General features: G+C 36.4%; 1 protein-coding gene across 9 annotated transcripts in view; it reads right to left on the minus strand.

Annotated features, from left to right (window-relative positions):
• The window catches only part of ATP8B4 (ATPase phospholipid transporting 8B4 (putative)), a 256,052-nt gene that overhangs the window by 63,739 nt on the left and 172,203 nt on the right, over positions 1-20,110 (minus strand). For all 9 annotated transcript variants that reach the window (XM_029950435.1, XM_029950438.1, XM_029950434.1 and 6 more), the window contains 4 exons: positions 18,149-18,357; positions 14,906-14,949; positions 9,979-10,144; positions 2,535-2,723 (listed from right to left, as the gene is read on the minus strand). In XM_029950435.1, the coding sequence (XP_029806295.1) occupies positions 2,535-2,723; positions 9,979-10,144; positions 14,906-14,949; positions 18,149-18,357 (608 nt within the window). The remainder of the gene's footprint in view (positions 1-2,534; positions 2,724-9,978; positions 10,145-14,905; positions 14,950-18,148; positions 18,358-20,110) is intronic.

Here is a 20,110-nt window from a genome sequence, read left to right on the forward strand (position 1 = left end):
CTATATTATCACATTAATCTAAATGTTTTACTCATTTCAATCCACTTGTCTTCACTCTTCTGTAATCTATCCAGAGTCATCTTCACACTACTGCTTAGAATCCTGCGATAGCGTCCCTCTGCCCTGGATCAAGTATGGACCCTTAAACATGGCATAAACAGGAATCAGCAAGACCTTTCCTTTTTCAGCCTATTTTGTACCCTGCTTCACCATCTTCTCCTGGGTCCAATCACACAGAACACTTTTCAATTCCACATTCTCCCTTAGCTTCGAGTCCCTGGGACATGGTATGCACTTACTAAATATTTGCTTAACTGAGTTGAATTATAGTTATATAAAATTCATTGAAAGCAGCTATGCCTTTGTGACATAAAAAGAAAAAAGTCGAAATGCTTTCCAGGTTTATGCTATAAGAGTAGATGTAACAGTAACTCTGTGAATAGTGATGCAAGGGCTTTTCAAGGAGCTAGCCTAACAATCTTCTTTAATGTTTATATGCCACTTGCCTCTATTAACATCTTTGAATTTTATCTCTCTTTTTATTAGAATTGGTCCTTCCAAGACTGTATAATAAGATTTATATGTTTATCAGTATAGTAGATTCTAGATCCTCTGACAAAATTCTATATAGAACTCTATTTTTATTTAGGTAACTGAATTAAACCATGGCTCTTGCCCCAGATTAAAGTAGTACTAGTACTGAAACTATACATTCATGATCCAATGAATGATAGCTCTCCTCCTCCAAAAAAAGGGAGGAGGAGAAAGAGGAAACAGAAGAAGAGGAAGAGGAGGCAGAGGAGGAAAGGAAAGAGGAAAGTGAGGAGGAGGAGGAGGAAGAGGAGAAGGAGGAGAAGAGGAAGAAGCCTCAGCAGCAGCAGCAGCAAATATCTGAGTCTTCACATCAGGGTGTTGTTCCCACAGACCAAGCCACATGACAATCATGAGACTTGCATTGTTTTTTTGCCTTGTTATCAGAGACTTTTCTACCCTAGTGGGGCCCCTCTTTCAAATTCCTGCTGATTAAAAACCAAACAGAACCAAAACAAAGCCTCTAAGCCTCCATGCATTCTGTGGTGGAACATTACCTTGCTTCACATGGGATCCATTAAGTCAAACATCTGAAGTCTGTGGTTAGGCTGCGATTTCTCCACAGCCCTTAGTGGTGACTGATGCTGGGGAAAAGCCGAAATTTCCCTGTGTGGCAATTTCAGGTTTTTGTCAACACCCTCATAGCACAGAGAAGCCAGTTCTAGGCCAACCCAACATTAGTAACACCTCCCCTGAAGCTGTAAATAGAAGATAGCTTCTGCCGATACATGGCTAGCCCAACGCCTAGAGCAGTTCATGTGCTCATTGGCAGCACTGATGATTACTGCCTACAGCCTGTTGTCAACCAAATAAACATAAATATCCTCAGATGACGTTTGGTTTTTACCTGCTGAGAGCATTCTCTCACAGCTAGTTTCCAGTAGTTAGAGGCCAAAACCCCAACCATGTACACACATGTTTCCATAGGAGAAATTGATTTAATATGATCAGGATATTCATAAGTTACAAAGTATTGGGTTAAACTTTATTTAACAAACATTTATAGAAAACCTACTATGTGCCAAGCTCTGTGCTGGGCTTTGGGTGAAGCAAGGTGGCTAAAACACAGTAATGCCCACTAGCATATACTCTAACAACAGGGGAGGTCATTCATATCAGAGTGCTGGTATCACACTGGTGTTGTGAACTATGTGCTCTGAGGAACGGAGGAGAGGGCAGTTATTTGAAGAGCAGAAACATTGAAAGAACAGGTGGCATTTAAATTGGACATTCCCAGGTGAGTAACATTTTTCAAGAAGACAAGTAGGGAAAGAGAGTCCTAGGTAGGGGAAATAGCACACACAAAGGGTGAAAGTGTACAATGCATGTCTGGAATAGTGAGATCTAGTGAGGCTGGGGAAGTCTGAGGAAGTAGAAGAAAGGTAGACTGAGATCAGATTGCAAATCATCTTGAATGCCATGCTAAGAATGTTACCTTCTAAATTCTAGGAAGCTACCAAGGTTTTTTATGTAGGTGATGGCAAAATCAGGTCACTATTTTGGAAAGAATACCTTGGTATCAGCACAGAGCATTATTTTAAACTGAAATAGTATTGAAGATATAGCAATAATACAGGCAAATAGTGATGAGAGCCTGGGAAACATCTCTAGCAAACACAATGAGTAGTATTTGAGAATCTATTAGTTCTGTATGTCTCAGTTTAGTTGTCTTTAAAATTGTCATAAAAATAATAGTATCTACCTTATAGGGTTGCTGTGATAATTAAATCAGTTAATTCATGTAGACCATCTACAAGAGTGCTGGACTCAATAAGCAGTGGCTATACAACTGCACTGTTGAGGCTAAGCTGAAAATGAAAGTTCCTCAAATTACAAAAATACCACAATTCTTGGTACATAACCAGGAGTGAAATCATGCTTAAGAAGCATCAATGTGAGGAGAACAATCAAAAGATAAAACATAATCTCAGCTACCGTCATACCTATGACAGACATCCTTTTTCTGATATTGTTGAAGTCCAAGAAGGCAAGAAGTTGGTAAGTGACCAGGGTTCCCAGTTCTTCTATTGTTATTGTCTCTGAGGTTCGAGACTTAAAAATGAACCCAAAATTTCTTGCAGCAGTCACTAAAGCCCCTTCATCAGGTGACTGAACTTGGTAAATCAGCTTTCCTAAAAAGGAAAAGAAACTATCGTATTAAACAATAGCCCAAAAAAATTGTATTAAACAAAAAAGGAAAAGGAACAAATGTATTGATATTGAGAATGATGGCTAACATTCACAGAATGCCAATGCTAACTCCAATTCATTCTGTAACACTCAACCAAAATGTTAGCTCCAGAAATCAGAACTTTTCTACGTGCCAACCAGCTGGACCAAGTGCCTGTACTGCAAGAGACCCCGGGACACCCCGTGTGCCCCCATCAGAGCCTCTGTCATCTTACAGAAAAATATCTGTGCCTTACTCTCCACAATGCTAAATGTTTCTCAGGTCAGAGGCTGTGGTTTTGTATTTTCAGGGACTAGACATGTGTAGTGAAACTTTCACAAACTAAAACACTTAATATGCATTAATGCACATAATCCTCGTGATCAGCCTTTGAGGTAGGGATTATCAAAAAATTATGATTTCCAGGGGCGCCTGGGTGGCTCAGTCGGTTAAGCGTCCGACTTCGGCTCAGATCATGATCTCATGGTTCTTGGGCCAGGACCAACTTCCCTGCTACCAACAGCTACAGATTCTGTATAAAACATTTTAATAATTTCAAATGCTTTCATAAAAAGATGTACTGGCAAGCAAACAAAAACTATTTACTGTTGGGAGCTATCTGAACTCACTGGTAGAGTGAAAATTCCTGGTAAGGGTACGGCAAGTTTGCACGGTCTCTTGCCCCCAGATAGCTCCCAAAACCTACCCTCTTGAAACTTTCATTTTTGCTTGAGCACCAAACCTCAAAATACTTTGCTGATTAATGTCACGAGCTGCCTGTCCCCTTGCCCTGTCCCTGAGTCGTGACTGCACCTGGTCAGGGAAAAGAATGCAACACATAATTTTCCCCTAAGCAATACGGATAACTGAATACCTTCTGGGACTGAATGCCTTTGTGACAGTCACTACTGCGATTGATACTGCTGTATCAATCATCTTTGGGACTATGAGAGCAAGCATATCTCCTGAGAACTTGTTTTTCTGGGAACTTTCTCTTAGAGTTATAAACTACCTAATGACCCTTACTCATCAAAAACTGAACTTTACTAAAGAACGCTGTTTGCCTCTTGGTTAAAGAAGTCTTCCTTGAGGCTAGACCTGAGGTTTTGTAAAAATACCTATGACACCATGAGTGCCTGTGGCTAAAATTGTAAAACTTATCTACTGGAAATCATTTACTGCCCTTTCTTGTCCTTGTACCTTTTGCCATAAATAAACCTTGAGAACCAGACAAGAGGGAGATGCCTGCCAGATGGGCAGGAGTGCTTGTCTGGGGATCAGAAGGAAACACAAGGCTCTCCCACTCTCTCTTTGGCCGACACCGTCATCCTTTGGGGGAACCCTGGACCTGCAGGAGCTGGACTCTGGCAATTTACACCAAAGACTGAGGGAAAAAATACAGATAAAATAAAGGAATTACCGTAGCCAGCTTTTGTTTTGAAGACATTTTCTGATCATTGATCATTGGTTTCCAGCCTCTGAGGGCTTGAGTTAGAGAAGACACAGCCCAGGTAAGCAGTTTAATAGGAGACCAACTCTTAAAACCGGGCCTCCAAAGGTACCTGAGTGGCTCAGTTAGTTGAGCATCAGACGCTTGGTTTTGGCTCTGGACATGATCTCGTGGTTTTGTGAGTTCGAGCCCTGCGTCAGGCTCTATGCTGGCAGCATGGAGCCTGCTTAGGATTCTTTCTCTCCCTCTCTCTCCCTACTCCTCACCCATTCTCAATGTCTCTGTCTCTCCCAAAATAAATAAACTTTAAAAAAACCCATAAATATTGGGCCTTCACAAGACTACTGTTTTGGTATAAGGGAGAATTGGAAATCAGTGCCTCCTTTAAGAGTGCCTTTAAGTAAAACTGCCTACCTATAAGTGGAAAGAAAAAATTTTTCTGCTGTAACTTTATAACCAAAGACTGACTCTCATGCATATGTGCATCCTAAATTCATAATACTTGAGTGACTTAACAAAATCAAACTGAAAGCTTAGTTTAATATGTTCCTATATTAGAACACTGAAGCAAATGTAAGTACTTTCTGGAAGGAACTAGCCTTCACCTCAGGACCCAAAGAATTTTTACAAATAAAATTCCAAGTAAAATGGTCATCTCACAGTGAAAAATCATTAAAATCACAATAAATAAGACACAATGAGAAGCAACAGAAAGAATCTAAGATCTTCAAATTTTTCAGATATTCAAAGTATTAGAAATAGCACACACAAATACTTAATAGATTTCAAAAAATAAAGGCATATAATTAAGCAGATGTGAAAAAGAATCAAAGACCCTGTGGAAATTAAAAATTAAAAACAGCTAATTAGATATTGCTAGAGAAAGAAGTAGTATACTGTGGAAAAAAATGGAGCAACCATCAGAAAATATCCCAGAGAGATAAGGAAAGGGAAAAAGTGAGAGACTTGTTAAAACACATAGAGAACAGAATGAAAATATCTGACAATGAAGATCTAATATGAGGGGGAAAATGAGTTAGAGGCGAAACTGGAAGAAACACATGGCCAAGCAAACTACAGAAGTGGCTAAAAAAAAATGACATTCTACAGATTCAAGAATCTCATTGACTTCCAAGTAATAAATATATTTTTAAATTTACACCTGTAGTGATAACATGGAAGAAGAAATCTTAAAAGTAGCCATAGAGATATGACTAATGACCTTCAAGCCACAATTGGACTAAGAACCAACTACACAGTAACAGAAATTAGGACACAGTGGGGTACTTTCAAGGTGCTAAGAGAAAACTGCATGTTAAATTTCTGGACATAGCAAAATGCTCAAGAGTAAGAGCAAAATGGAATTGTTTTGTTTTATACAAAGTTTTTGAGAGTTTACTAGCAGGAGGTTCTCCCTAAAAGAAATTCTAAAGAATACACTTTATGTCAACAGAAGATCAGAGATGAGACAAGCATTAAAGAGCATAGCAATAAGTATATATATATATGATAAATCTAAGCAAACACTGACTATAAAAACAATAAAAGTAACCTCTTGTGGGATTAAAAAAGAAAATACATGATAAGAATACTGTATAAGTCAGGACAGGGTTGATTAGTATTGAAAGGTGCTAAAATCTTTGTTTTGTTTAAAAGAAGCCTTAGGCTTTGATAAGTTCATTATGCTAAAAATTTCTAGGCTACCCACTAAAAGACAAATAAGGATTCCAAAGCAGCAGAAGTAAAAATGGACTAAATCCATCAGAGGGAAAAAAAAAAAAAAAAAAACTAAGACAAAAATGGGGCAAATATAAAATACAAAATAAGATGGTATAAATAAACTAAATATTTCAATAATTTTATATTAAATACTTAAAATCTACATATATCAATAATTAATAAAGGTAATGGACTAAATGTTCTGTTTGACCTTTAGTTCTGTCAAACTATTCTTTTTAAATGTCAAAAATTATGCCATTCATGAAAGATGTGTCTAAAACAGATAAAGATTAGCAGGAAATAGTGGGAAAAGATAAACAATGCAAATACTAACAAAAGCAAAATACCTATAACTATATTCATATAAGCCAAAATAAACTTTAAGGCAAATGTGTTACTAGAGATAAAGGGGATCAATATATAGATACAAGTATTAATTTAAAGAGACAAAAGTCTAAACTAGTATCTAACTAATAACATGACCTTAAAACATAGAAAGCAAACATTGACATAAATGCAAATAGAGACAAATGTACCATGATAGCTGATGATTTAAACATTCATTAATTGTGAAATTGAGTAGTCAAAATAATCCAGAGAGGTAGAAAATTGAACAGTACTATTAACAAACATTATCGAATGGATATATTTAGAACTTAGTACCTAATAACTATAGAATACACATTCATTTCAAGCACACATGAAACATTTATGGAAATTGAATACATACCAGACCATAAAGCAAACCTCAATAAATTTTAAAGGATTAACATAATGAGGCAATAAGAAAAAAATTCTAAAACTTTTATCTCTTGAATTGCCGCACATTAAAATAGAAGAAAGGTTCTTTTAAAACACTTGTACTTTGCACTTTTCCTGCCACTGCAATTTCATCCTGGAGAAGGGAATGAGAATGTTAACTTCTCCAAATGACTTCTCCAGGAGACAGGACACATTTAAAATAAGAGCAATAGCTTCAACTATAAATTATACAGTCATCAATTTTAAGCTGGTTAGATTTGGTTCTATTCTTTTCCACAATTAACATTTATGTAATAGAAGTCTATGTTTTTCAAAGTACTTTAACCTACATGGATTTAAGCTATCTATTCTGTAAATAAATCTTTAAAAGGAGGGCAAAATAATCCCCCCTTACTCAGTGATACAATCCTTCACTTAGAATTTGAAATCTTAAAGCAAAAGACAGAAGTAATTTAAGGAATATATACAGCCACCTCTATTTCAAAATATCTTTATACAGCAGGGTGTTAGCCAATATCCACAAGAATGGATAAAATTTAAGAAACACAATACTAAATGTTGGAAAGACTGTAAAGGTACTACAGCTCTTATACACTGACGGTGGGAATGTAAAAATGATACAACCATTTTTGAAAAATGGTTGGGCAGTTTCTTATAAAGTTAAACACATACTTACGTATGATCTGGCAATTTTCATACCTAAGTGTTTACCAAAAACAAATTTGTTAAGTATTTTTTAAACACATAAAAATGTTTATGGCAGCTTTCTTCATAATAGCCTAAAGCTGGAAACAACACAAATGTCCACAGAGGCTAGAGAAGAAAATTATGGTACATTTACATAATGTAGTATTACTCAGCAATAAAAGAATGAACTATTGGGGCGCCTAGGTAGTTTGGCCGGTTAGGTGTATGACTTTAGCTCAGGTCATATCTCCCAGTTTGTGAGTTTGAGCCCCACATTAGACTCTCTGCTGTCAGCAAGGAACCTGCTTTCGATCCTCTGTCTCCCTCTTTCTGCACCTCCCCGACTTGCTCTCTCTTTCTCCCTCTCAAAAACAATTTTTAAAAACTTAAAAAACTGAACTATTGATTGATACATAAACATGGATGAATAACAAAATCATTACATTGTATGAAAGAAGCCAGACACAAAGAATACACATTGTATGATTCCATTCACATGAAATACAAAAACAAGCAAAATTCATCTTTGATGATAGGAATCACAGCAGTGGTTGGCCGTGCAGGGGGGTTGGGAATATGGACTGGAGAGAGCTATGAGTAATCTCTCTAGAATGACAGAAAAGACTTCTACCGTGTATGGGGTGGGGGTTACATGGGCACATATAACTGTCAAAACTCATTCGACGATACACTTAAGATCAGTGTATTTTAATGTGATATAACTAAATCACATTATGAAAAAAAATGTTTAAACACTAGAAAATAAAAAAGATTACTACCAGTAAACTAGAAATTTGAGGAATGTTTGTTAATTTTATCAATAAAGAAGAGAAAAACATAGCAAAGCATTTGCAAAAGGAAGTGAATATAGAAGAGATATCCCTAAAAAAGTCTCCAAACTCAGGGTCAACAAATGAGAAAGAAGTGCTCCTGGAGGCATTGTTAGTAGAGTAGATTGAAGAATTGCACTCAGCACCCCAGCCTATTTGAGGCCCTCCATTTCCCAGCTTACTCTGAATAGCCTTCAGTGACAGTGGCCTTCAGAATAAAACCACATATTCCCCTACTCAAGGTGCATAATCCACTTCTGGAAACCTCAAGGATTTGAGTTCTGCAGCTGGAGACCAAAACTAAGAAGACCCTGAATCACTCCAGAATTCCACAAAGAGAAAGAAAATGAGGGAAAGGAGCCCGATGAGTTATATTTTCTTCCAGGCCAGACCTTCAGTACAACTCTCTCTCAAGTCAGAGTACAGGCACAGAGTTCTAGCACTAGATCTGAAAAAGTAAGGTAGTTAACCCCAGATGCCATACGAATTCTCGGAGGAAGGAACCCCACACCCAGAAGGCCAGCCATACAGTCTACCTCTCCCCTACAGTCTTGGGAGACTGGCCACTATAATTAGAACCAACGGACAAACAGGGGTTCTCAAACACAAATAAGAACAGGCAGCCATAAATCATCAAACATTTCAGAACATTAAAGTTAGCCACAGAATTAAAAAAAACAACATTCTATAAAATGACACCTCATAGAGGAAACAAAAGAAAATTTAAAATCAACAATAATTGAGATCCTCAAAGAAATCTAAAAAAAGATAAAAACAGATTGCTATTAAAATAGTTCAGGACATGAAATAAACTCAAAGGCAAAGATAAAAGAAATGTACTCAAAGGTACTGTGATATCCTCAGATAAATCAGTGGCTTCAGAATTATAAAGATCAATTTGTCATAAATATAACTATGTGAATCCTCACAGCAATTAAAACTGAGGGAATGGGTTAGGCCAGCATATCAAGGATGCAACTAAGGCTTGAACATAATTCCAACAAAGAAAAAAGAAATTAAGAGAATGTATAGAGAGAAAACACATATATACATACATATATACAGTCAACAGTCTTTATATATTTCACTTTTGAGTTGAAATTACTTCAGTGGTAATTTTTACTCAATCACTGGCAGCAGAAAGAAATCAAACTTGTAAACGGAATAGATTGGGTTCAATTGGAGCAAGAAGCTGATCCACTATACCATTATCTACCCGCCTCACTGCCTCAATATTAAAGTGTCCCAGCTGATTCTGTTCTATTCTATGAATGCTGAGTTCTAGCCAACCATCTTAATTGTGTGAGGATTTGTTCATAATGGAGACTAATAAAGAATTTTCTACCATCATCTATAGCTACCCCCGTTACTGGGAAAACACATTCATCTAAGCATATGCCTGGTCATCATCTGCCTCTATTAAGTGAAAATTAAGCACCTCAATTGATAGTTTCCTACTTTTCCTGGCTACCAAGAAGCTCACAGTGAAACATGGTGCTCAATCATAAGAAGTATTTCATTCTCTCTCATTGGCACATTTGGGCCCTCATCTTTCCATTACTCTTCTTTTCCTCTCCCTTTCAGTCTCTCCATAGTTTTTGGAAAACACTCAGGATATAAGTAAATACAAAGAAAAGCTGGTGATAGGTAAACCCCTTATGCAATGTGTACTTTTAATTAGAACATCCTCTAATTCCAAATATTGTAAATAAAGTATCAGTTCTGAATTAAAAAACAAGGTTCGCCACTGAAACGCACTTTGTACTTACCTGCATTATTCTCCTCTGACATCACAGTGTGGCAAAGAGCGAGTAGCCTAAGAAATTCATATACTTTGGAATCCCCCAGCTTAATGGATTCCATCAGACGGTGGTCAAAGAACTGAAATGTTCTATCTGCTTGGGGATTGACTGAGAAATCCACAGGCTTGTTTTTCTGTAGGAGAACAATAGAAAAAAAAACATATAACAATAGTTTTTTCAACAATAATCTTTTAAAATTCAAAAACACTTCCTCTATATATTTCTAGTGCTTGTATGATTTTTCAGCCTCAAACATCTGGCACTACAATGGCTTTCTGTTTCCTCATTACTGTTAAATATTATCTTCTCATTTCAGAGCCAACCACTAAAACAGTATACCTTCCAAAAGCATAAGGAAAAAAATATCCAATGGCTATACAGATCCTCAAGTACTTATTGCAACTCCAAAATACAAAGAAGTCCTGAAAATGCTAAGTTTTTTTTTTTCAAAACCTACTCAATGGCAAAATCTGACCTGACTTGAACTCCATTTTGGAAGCAAAATCTGACCCAGAATGGTATGTGTCTAATAATAGACTTTATTTAGTCCACTTAGTATGAATTAATATTTTCCAACACAAAAATATTAATGTATTTTATTATAGAGTAATTTCTGAGAGCTCTCTGGAGGTACTTGCATAATATAATGGTAGGATTAAAACTGGGGTCTTGCACTCACATGTTCATTGTAGCATTATTTACAAGAGCCAAGAGGTAGAAACAGCATAAATATCCATCAAAAAATGAATAAAGAATATGTGATGTACACATACAGTGGCATATTATCCAGCCATAATCCTGTCTTTATGCACAACATGAGTGAACCTTGAAGGCACAATGTGAAGTGAAATAAGTCAGTCTCAAAAGAACAATTCCTGCATGATTCCACTTACGCGAGGCACCAAAATAGTAAAACTCACAGAAACGGAAAATAGAATGGTCCTTTCCAGGGGCTGAAGGCATGGGGAAATGGGGAACTGCTGTCGAATGAGTACAGATTTTCAGTTATGCAAGATGAAAAAGTTCTAGAGATCTGCCTTGCAACATCATGATACTGTTAATCACCGCTTAGTATGCACTTAAAAATGTGTTAAGTAAAAAAAAGGAAAACATGATAAAAAACTAGGGTGCAACAAAATAGTGGAAGATGATTCAATAGTAACTAAATATTCCCATTAATTCACTGACTTCCAGAAAGCACAGAATGTACTTCTAAAAGTTTATTACTAGAAACACTACTCCTGTGACAATGTTTTTGCTAAAAACAGTTGATGGGGTAATACTTTTAATATGTACTTTGTTTTGGAGACTATAGGACATTTTATATTACATCTAAGTATATGAGAACACCCGCATACAGGACCCTCAGTTAGTTGCGTTTATCTCAAAATCGTAGAGACTTCTTTAATCATAGATTGTTTTGTTCAAATGATAAACTTTGAGAACGACTGCATTAGCGGAAAAAATGATCTACTCACTAGTAAGGAGTAAAATACACACTGACCTTACACTTCCCTGAAACTCCCAGGGAAGAAACTGTGACTCAAAGAGATTAGAATTAATCAAGCTGTCATTCAAGTATAAAGTTGACACATCTATTTGTTATGAACCCTTCTTGAATCTAGAGGATAAACCTCATCCAAGTAAGAGGTAACTGGAAAAATCAGTAGCAGAGGACTAGTTAGGAGGGAGCACCTAATCCCTTTAACTAAGGGACTAAGTTCAGAAGAAACAGAGAGATTAAGATGCCAAAACAAAATGTGTATATTGTGTACCTTGACTATGCAAGATGAAGAGATAGTTAAAAACGGGAAGATTCAGATTTCCTCATTTTATTATTTGAAGGTCAGTGATATCACTTAACAATTCAAACCAACTAATAAAAATCTGCATATATTTAAAATTAAGATAAGATTAAGAAGTTTCTATAAAAATAGTAGGGAAAGATGAGGGAAAGAGAAGTATAATTTCATCATTGTTCATATTAGGAAATTAATAGACACTGCCTTAAAAAAAGATATTAAAAGTATTACATAAACTCCTGAAAGTATGCAGTAGAAAAACAATGAAACTTTCCTAATGTTTCCAAACAAGAAATGCACATATACAGAATAAAGAATCCATATAAAAAACTATTAAACACAAAGAATATTATTGTTAGACACAAAGTACAACCTAAAATATTATGACCCAATGTAAATGGGCCAAACTCCATTATTAAAAGATTGGAGTGCAATCCTAGGCTGTACCCAAGAGACACACATAAAGTGATTCAGAAACACAGAAAATAAAAGGTGGGCAAATGCAAATGAAAACAAACCAGGAGTCAAAACATTGATATCAAATAAGATTGAATTCAGGCCAAGAATTAAACGAGTCAAAGATGAGCAGGTTTAATGTAAAATTGTGTAATTCATTAAAAAAATGTAACTACTATAAACATCAATTTACCCCTAAGTAGCATCAACACTTCTAAAACAAAGATTTCAAGGGGTGCCTGGGTGGCTCAGTCAGTTAGGTCATGATTTCACAGTTCCTGAGCTGGAGCCCTGAAGTCAGGCTCTGTATTGACAGATCAGAACCTGGAGCCTATTGTGGATTCTGTATATCCCTCACTCTCTGCCCCTCCCCCGCTTAACACTCTGTCTCTCTCAAAAATAAAATAATCATTAAAAAAAATTTCAAGCTATGTAAGAGCTATATATAGAAAAATATTTTCAAAATACCTAATTAACCTCTTTCATGCTAACAGGTAAAAGATAAAAAATGAGGGGCGCCGGGGTGGCTCAGTGGTTAAGTGACCAACTTCAGCTTAGGTCATGATCTCAGTTCGTGAGTTCAAGCCCTGCTTCTGGCTCAGTGCTGACAGCTCCCGAGTGTGGAGCCTTGTTTTTTTTGCATTTGTGCAAAAAAAGGAAAAAATAAAATTAATAAGCATCCAAGCATGAAGTTGGAAAAAGAACAAGAGAAACTTTAAGAATGAATAAAGGCTGCATTAATAGATAAAAGCAGAGCCTACTGATTAAAACACAGGAAAATACATACAAATAATAAATAAAACCAAAGGCTGTACTTTTTGGGGGGAGAAGGGGCAACTTTCTATATAATCAAGATAAGAAAAGAAAAAGACAATAAAAAATGAGAACTTATTTTTAAAATAGCCACAAAAAGCAGCGCCTGGGTGGCTCAGTGGGTTACGAGTCCAACTATGGCTCAGGTCATGATCTCACAGTTCGTGGGTTCAGGCTCTGTGCCGACAGTTTGGAGGCTGGAGCCTGCTTCTGATTCTGTGTCTCCCTCTCTCTCTGTCCCTGCCCTACTCAGGCTCTGTCTCAGTCTCTTTCTTTCTCTCAAAAATAAACATTAAAATAAAATAGCTGCAAAGAAAAAAAATTAAAAGGATAAGAGACTCTCTGCTCAACTTTAAGACACAGACCTTTTTTATGTTACATCAACTGTCCTACAGAACACAAACCGAAGGAAACATAAGAAAAATTATTCTCTAAGTAAATTTAACACTGATAGCAAAACAAACATTACTTCCCCCAAAACCTTGAGGACCGATGTGTCTTACAAGTTCACAGGTACATATCTAAATAAAGCATGAGCAAACAGACTCTAGAAGCACACTGATAAAATCAATTTGACATGACAAATGACGTTTATTTACAGAAACCAAGGATGGATGATAATCCAGCAGAAAAATGGGCAAGGGGACCCTGGGTAGCTCAGGTGGCTAAGCATCCGACTTCGGCAGAGGTCATTACCTCAGAGTTCATGGGTTCAAGCACATGTCAGCCCTGTGCTGACAGCTCAGACACTGGAGCTTGCTTCAAATTCTGTGTTTCCATCCCCCTCTGCCCCCCCTCAAAAATAAAAATTTTTTAAATTTTAAAAATTAAAAATAAATTAATAAATAAAGCCTCTGACTTTGGCTCAGGTCATGATCTCACAGTTCACTGGGCTCTGCACTGACAGCTCAGAGGTTGGAGCCTGCTTTGGATTCTGTGTTTCCCTCCCTGTCTCTGAACCTCCCCTGCTTGTGCTCTCTCTCCCTCTCTGAAAAATTAACAAATATTTAAAAAAAGAAAAATAAGTAAAAATGAAATATAGTAAACTATTAAAAATATTTTTTAAATGTCCAACCTCACTCATAAGAGAAATTAAAACTGGAATTATTTTGATATATCATTTTATATCATCTTGCCAGTTATCAAAAACTCTGACAAACCATTGTATTGGTAAGAGTGGGGGAGAGCACTCTTGTACATTGCCTGTGGAAAGGTAAATTGGTAAAAATTTTAAAGAAGACAATGGTAATATTTATCAATTATGAATGGACATACCTGGGATTTAGCAATTCCATTTCTAGAAATGTAACTTGTTAGCATACAATCCATGTAAAGTAACATAAGCACACACTGCTTTTTCTGTTGCATTTTTTTTACTAGCAAAATATTGGAAATATCCTGAATTTCCATTGGTGTCTCCTTACCAAAAGCCATGGAACATCAATATAACAGAATACTATTTAGCCATTAGAAAGTATAAGAAAGCACTCTTTTTCACTGATCTACAAAGATTTCAAATACGTTGTTGAGAAAGAAAGTTAAGAACGATATAGATAGTAAGCTAACACCTATTTAAAAACTGGAGAAAACTACTTCCTTGAATATACATAAATATCTCTAAAAGAATTAAAAAACAGAAAGAACTCTGTGGTTGAGGGGCCTCGATAGAAGGAATTTTGAACCATATGAACCTATTTTTTAATATTATGTATTAAATATTTCAACTGGTCATAGTGGAAATCAGTCCTCCAGGGACTCATCATTTTTAAAAGAACAGCATATACAATTTGAAATTAAAAGAATGAAATTTATCACCTCCACACCTTAGTCACATCTGTCTTCTGACCTATGTCATCATCAACTTCACCTGTCAAAACCAAAATTGAGAATTAAAAATAAATGAAATTGAAACTAGTTTCACACATTCAGTTTTAAGAAATACACTTATTAAAGCACCATTACTAGATGGCATTATGAGTTCAAATGTAGATTTTTTAGGAATGTTTTCAAACTATAATCCTAGATGTGGTGATTAACCCAGAGAAATACTCACATTTGCCCAAGATAGAACTAAAATATAGTATGCATTAAAAACAAAATATAAAGCTCATAAGTCATTCTGTAAAGATGATCATTCTGTTATTACATTTTATCTATGATATTTGCAAGAGGCAAATTTTTGTTTTCTACCTTATCTTCACTAGTGAGGGATCCAAAATGATATCCTAGGCAGACCAATTCTCATCAATTCTTGAGTTTAGTAAGGACATCTTTGTGTGTTTTGCTTTGGGCCAGATACATTTGTGTAACATCAAGGTCATATTAGCATATAAAAGTTAAACAATGTCAGTGCCTCCTGCACTAAAACATAGCCATCTATGTGCCAAATATTGAAAAATAACTTTTTAGTATAAAGTCAATACATGATTATATATATATATATTGGAAAATACAAGATGTTTACAGTAGAAAATAAACATTAATAGCCCCACCCCCTAGAGATAACCAGTATTTATAGAACGTTTTCCATGCTAATTATGTGTGTGTATACATGTATTTCTCAGATCGTTCAAAAATATATGGTTCCTGCTGTTTTTAACCCAAGTGTCAGAATTTCTCTGGTCATTAAAAGTTCTTTGTGAATCTAATTTTGAATGGCGGTATAATAGCGATGTAGTATAATTTATTTTAGCTTTCTCCTATTTGGAAGCTTTTAAGATTTTTCTAATTTTTGCTTGGCATTTGAAGATGTAATGCTATTTGCCAAGACTGTATTTCTTCTAATGATAACAATGCATCAATGCTGTGCTAGGCACTTGTTTTATCACTAATCTTCATAACAAACTTGAAAGATGAAGATTTTCACTCTATGGGTAAGGGAACTGAAGAACAGAAATCCATTACTAAACAAGGGCTAAAAAGTCAGCATAGTGTGATTTTGAATCTGAGTCTCTCTCTCTCTTTGCACTGCACTAGGACCATAAAAAGCCCTGATGAATTGTTATTTGCTGTTTATCTGGAACACAGGGTCTAAATCCGGACATGTTGTGACTGCTGTGTAGGTGGGGTCCCTCAGCGAGTGAATGAACCTCACCAAGCTCCTGGAATTTAAATCTCACACTCACTGCGGTTATGTTCCAGTCCGTAGGCCATAGGCAGTAACTCATAAATGATAGAGACAAAACAAAGCTGTTTTTTTTGGTGTAAAATGATTCCAGCAAAGGAAGCATGCTTCTAATGATGGTAATGGAAGTGAAGAAAAGTTAAAGAAGTCAAAGAAAATAAAAGTTCTGAGCTAGAAAACAAGATTTAGGTGAACCTGAATGGAATACCAAGTTTTCCCAAGGCCTGGATCTAGGATATAAATAAGACCAACCAGTAGGAAAACAAGAGAATGTGATTCTTAAACATTCTGTGAGTGTTTTAGTAAGAATATATGTTAATAGCATCATAAGTGCATTATAAATTATAATGGTATATAAATTAAAGGCCTAAAGGGGTTAGTTAATATTTCAGTTACTTTCCGGAATTTATGAGGGAAATTACAAGCTATCATGGAATTTGTAAATTTGAAGATTTGCAAAGATCTTTGGATATATATACTTTGTGAAAAGCAAGGGTCTTCCCTAAAAACAGGCCTGAGACAAACAGCTATACAAACAAACCTTGGTCCACATGTCTGATAATATCCTTAGGATCACTTCCTGGAAGTGGTATCATCATTACTATGTTATTATCAATAAGCATCATAGCAAAAGAATCCAAAAGGTCCTCCAAATTAAAAACAAAACTATCCATTGGGCTAAGCCACCATTCTTAGAGAGCCCCTGAAAATAATACCAGAAGAAAATTTTCAGGTAAAGTTTCTATTTTCCTTACCAGTTATTATGATAGTGATATGAGAAATGTATAATGTAGCTCAGGGCTTTTGGAAGTCCAGGCTGGAAATCATCTGGTTCTCTCCCAGAAAAGGGAAAGGTGGGGCAGAGAAGAGGGGACTCGAGGGATGGGAGTACCAAAGGGAGGTCAACAGGCAGGAGAGCATAAAAATCAACTTCTTGTATTTCTTAATTTTGTTCAAGGTCAAATCTTATTTTAAAGTATTTAGCAATCTGTGCAGTTTCTCATCAGGAACACAGGGAAGTTTTCCCTCTCTTTCTTGGATTATTCTTCAGATTTCTGGACTGAAAAACTGGACACTCAGAGTCCAGTGAAATGAGACTGGGAATCCAGAGGCACCCAACAAAAGGCTTCTGCTGAGCCCCACTGCTTTCAGCAGAAGAAACTGTCTAACTGGCCCAAATCACGTACAAACACAATGCCTGAAAATCCTAACACAGAGCAGGTCTCCTGCCAAAAGCATACAAACAGGCATTGGATATTGATGAAACAGTTTATCTGCCCACTCAAAAGTAGCCCAGTGTGAATTCTTAGGAATGAATTGTAAATTCTCACAAACACAGGCCCTAACATCAACTCCAGAGCTGCGAAGAAGCAAATATGAAACAATCCTTCTACAGAGATCAGTCAACTTACCAAGAATGTGTCCTCTCGGGGATGTCGCCCTATTAAGCACCACAAAGCACAATCACAGCTGGAGGACCAAAAGGAACCTCAGACGGGATCACATCTAACCCCCATCAATACCCAAGAATGGTAAGAAATCCAAAGTTTCATCTAAATTATTCAACATTCATTGAACAATTACTAAGTGACCGTTTATTATATGCCAAACACTATGTTAGAGTCTGGTGGTGCTCATATTAATGAGAAAGCCAGTAATAAATGGTTTGGTTTTTTAAAATGGGGTTGCTTATGTTTTTAAGGACTGTTAACAGCATCAGGGGCACCTGGATGGATCAGCTGGCTAAGCATCTGTTGGCTCAGGTCATGATCTCACAGTTTGTAAGTTCAAGCCCTGCATCGGGCTTTCTGCTATCAGCACAGAGCCCACTTCAGATCTTCTGTCTTCCTCTCTCTCTCTGTCCCTCCCCTGCTCTCTCTCTCTCAAAAATAAACATTAAAAAAAAAAAAACAATGTCAGTAAGAAGAACTGCTTCCCTTACCATAGATCTTCCCATTAATGGAACATTTCTTAAAAGTCATGATGTTTTCAGTGAGGGTGCCTGTTTTGTCGGAGAAAATGTATTCAATCTGGCCCAGTTCCTCATTGAGAGTGGTCGTCCGAGCTTCAGCAGGCGTTGCTTTTCCAGAGTAATACATCTTCCGATCCCAGTTTATAAAATAACTGTGTCCCAGACGAATGACTTCCACACTTTCATCCATTAAAATGGGGGAAAAAAGAAACGCTCCATCAATTTCAGAACACACAAAGGTTTGCCAAAGTAAGAAGTCTGTCAAGGGGCGCCTGGGTGGCTCAGTCAGTCAAGCGGCTGACTCTGGCTTTCAGCTCAGATCATGATCTTACGGTTCAGGGTTGAAACCCCACATGTGGCTCTGCACTGACAGCACAGAGCCTGCCTGGGATTGTCTCTACCTCTCTCTTGTTCTCTCTGCCTTTCCCCTGCACACTCTCTCTGGCTCTTCTGAAAGTAAGAAAATAAACTTTAAAAAAAGAAGTAAAAAAAGTAAAAAAAGAAGCCTGTCAAAGTCTTGAGAGTTTAGGAAAAAAATGTGGGCGCTCTGCCTCCAGGTCCTAGTGCCCTTCAGCAGCATCTCAGCAGAGTCTGTTCATAAGATTTCCTAAGTCATTTCCTTGTAGCACCATGAAAATTTAGACTTTGAATAAAGTCTTGGGGAATATTCCATGGTTCACCATTTATATTAAACAGGCCCAGTGGAGATTTCTTGTGTAGCCTGTTAAGTTAGCATTTTTTGTGTATCTTCAACAAACTATTATGAAAGATGTTTATCCAGCCATCTGGGTGGCTCAGTTGGTTAAGCATTTGACTTCGGCTCAGGTCATGATCTCAGTCCATGGGTTCGAGCCCCAGATCGGGCTATGTACTGACATACATAGCGCCTGCTTCAGATTCTGTGTTTCTCTCTCTCTCTCTCTCTCTCCCCCCCGCTTCTCAAAAGTAAATAAACATTAAACTTTTTTTTAAAAAAGGTGTTTGTCAGATATCTGATTGAAAGAAATGTATTGTTGAGGACTTTTTCTCCAGCATATTGTTTGATGTGGCTTTAATTTGCCAAAAAAGGTGGCAGGCAGTATCTCTATAAAGCACTGAGCAAACCATAATAGAAACTGAGTAAATCTCAACATTATCATTATTGTTATATTACTTTACCCATTTGCTAGGAAAAGAGCATCATCTCATGATCTAGAGGCAATTTATGACTTTCCAACTCTACAAGTGAAATTTCCATGGCCAAAAGTATATACTTTTAAAATCTTTGTCTTATGTCAGGCTAAATCCATTTCCAAAAAGATTAGCAATGTAAGTTTCTGCAATTAGATTACTGAAAATTAGCATTTACTCTGTATAATACTATGTATAGTATACATACTATATACATACATATTATATACACTATGTATAACATATATATATATCATGCAAATGTTACCAACTTATCATTTGTATTTTGTTTCCACTACTTTTGACATGAGGAAGTTTTCTTTTTAACTGATCAAATTTATCAGTAGTTCATAGTTTCTGTTTGGGGAGGTTTGCTGGGATAGCCTCTCTCTATGCCAAGATTATATATACAGACATCTACATTTTTCTCCTAGTTCTTTGCTGAGTTTTCCACATCTAATTTTTCATCACAGTTGGAATCTTTATAAGAATGATGTACATATGAAGTGCTAATTTCAATTTTTACTAATAGAAAGCTTTTCATCACCATTTATTAAATAAGTCCTTTTCCCTTATTGCACTGGGATGCCTCCATGTCACATATAAATTATTTTCCTTACTAGAATCTACTTCAGCGATTTTAATTTTATTCCTTAATATGTCACTTAATACACCTCTTATCTTCATAATTGCAGCTTTATAAACATTGGCGATACCTGAAAACACTTCTCTTCTCTTTAAGAAGCTCTTAGCTGGAATCAC

The sequence above is a fragment of the Suricata suricatta genome, chromosome 9, assembly GCF_006229205.1.
Source record: "Suricata suricatta isolate VVHF042 chromosome 9, meerkat_22Aug2017_6uvM2_HiC, whole genome shotgun sequence".
Classification (NCBI taxonomy): Eukaryota; Metazoa; Chordata; class Mammalia; order Carnivora; family Herpestidae; genus Suricata; species Suricata suricatta.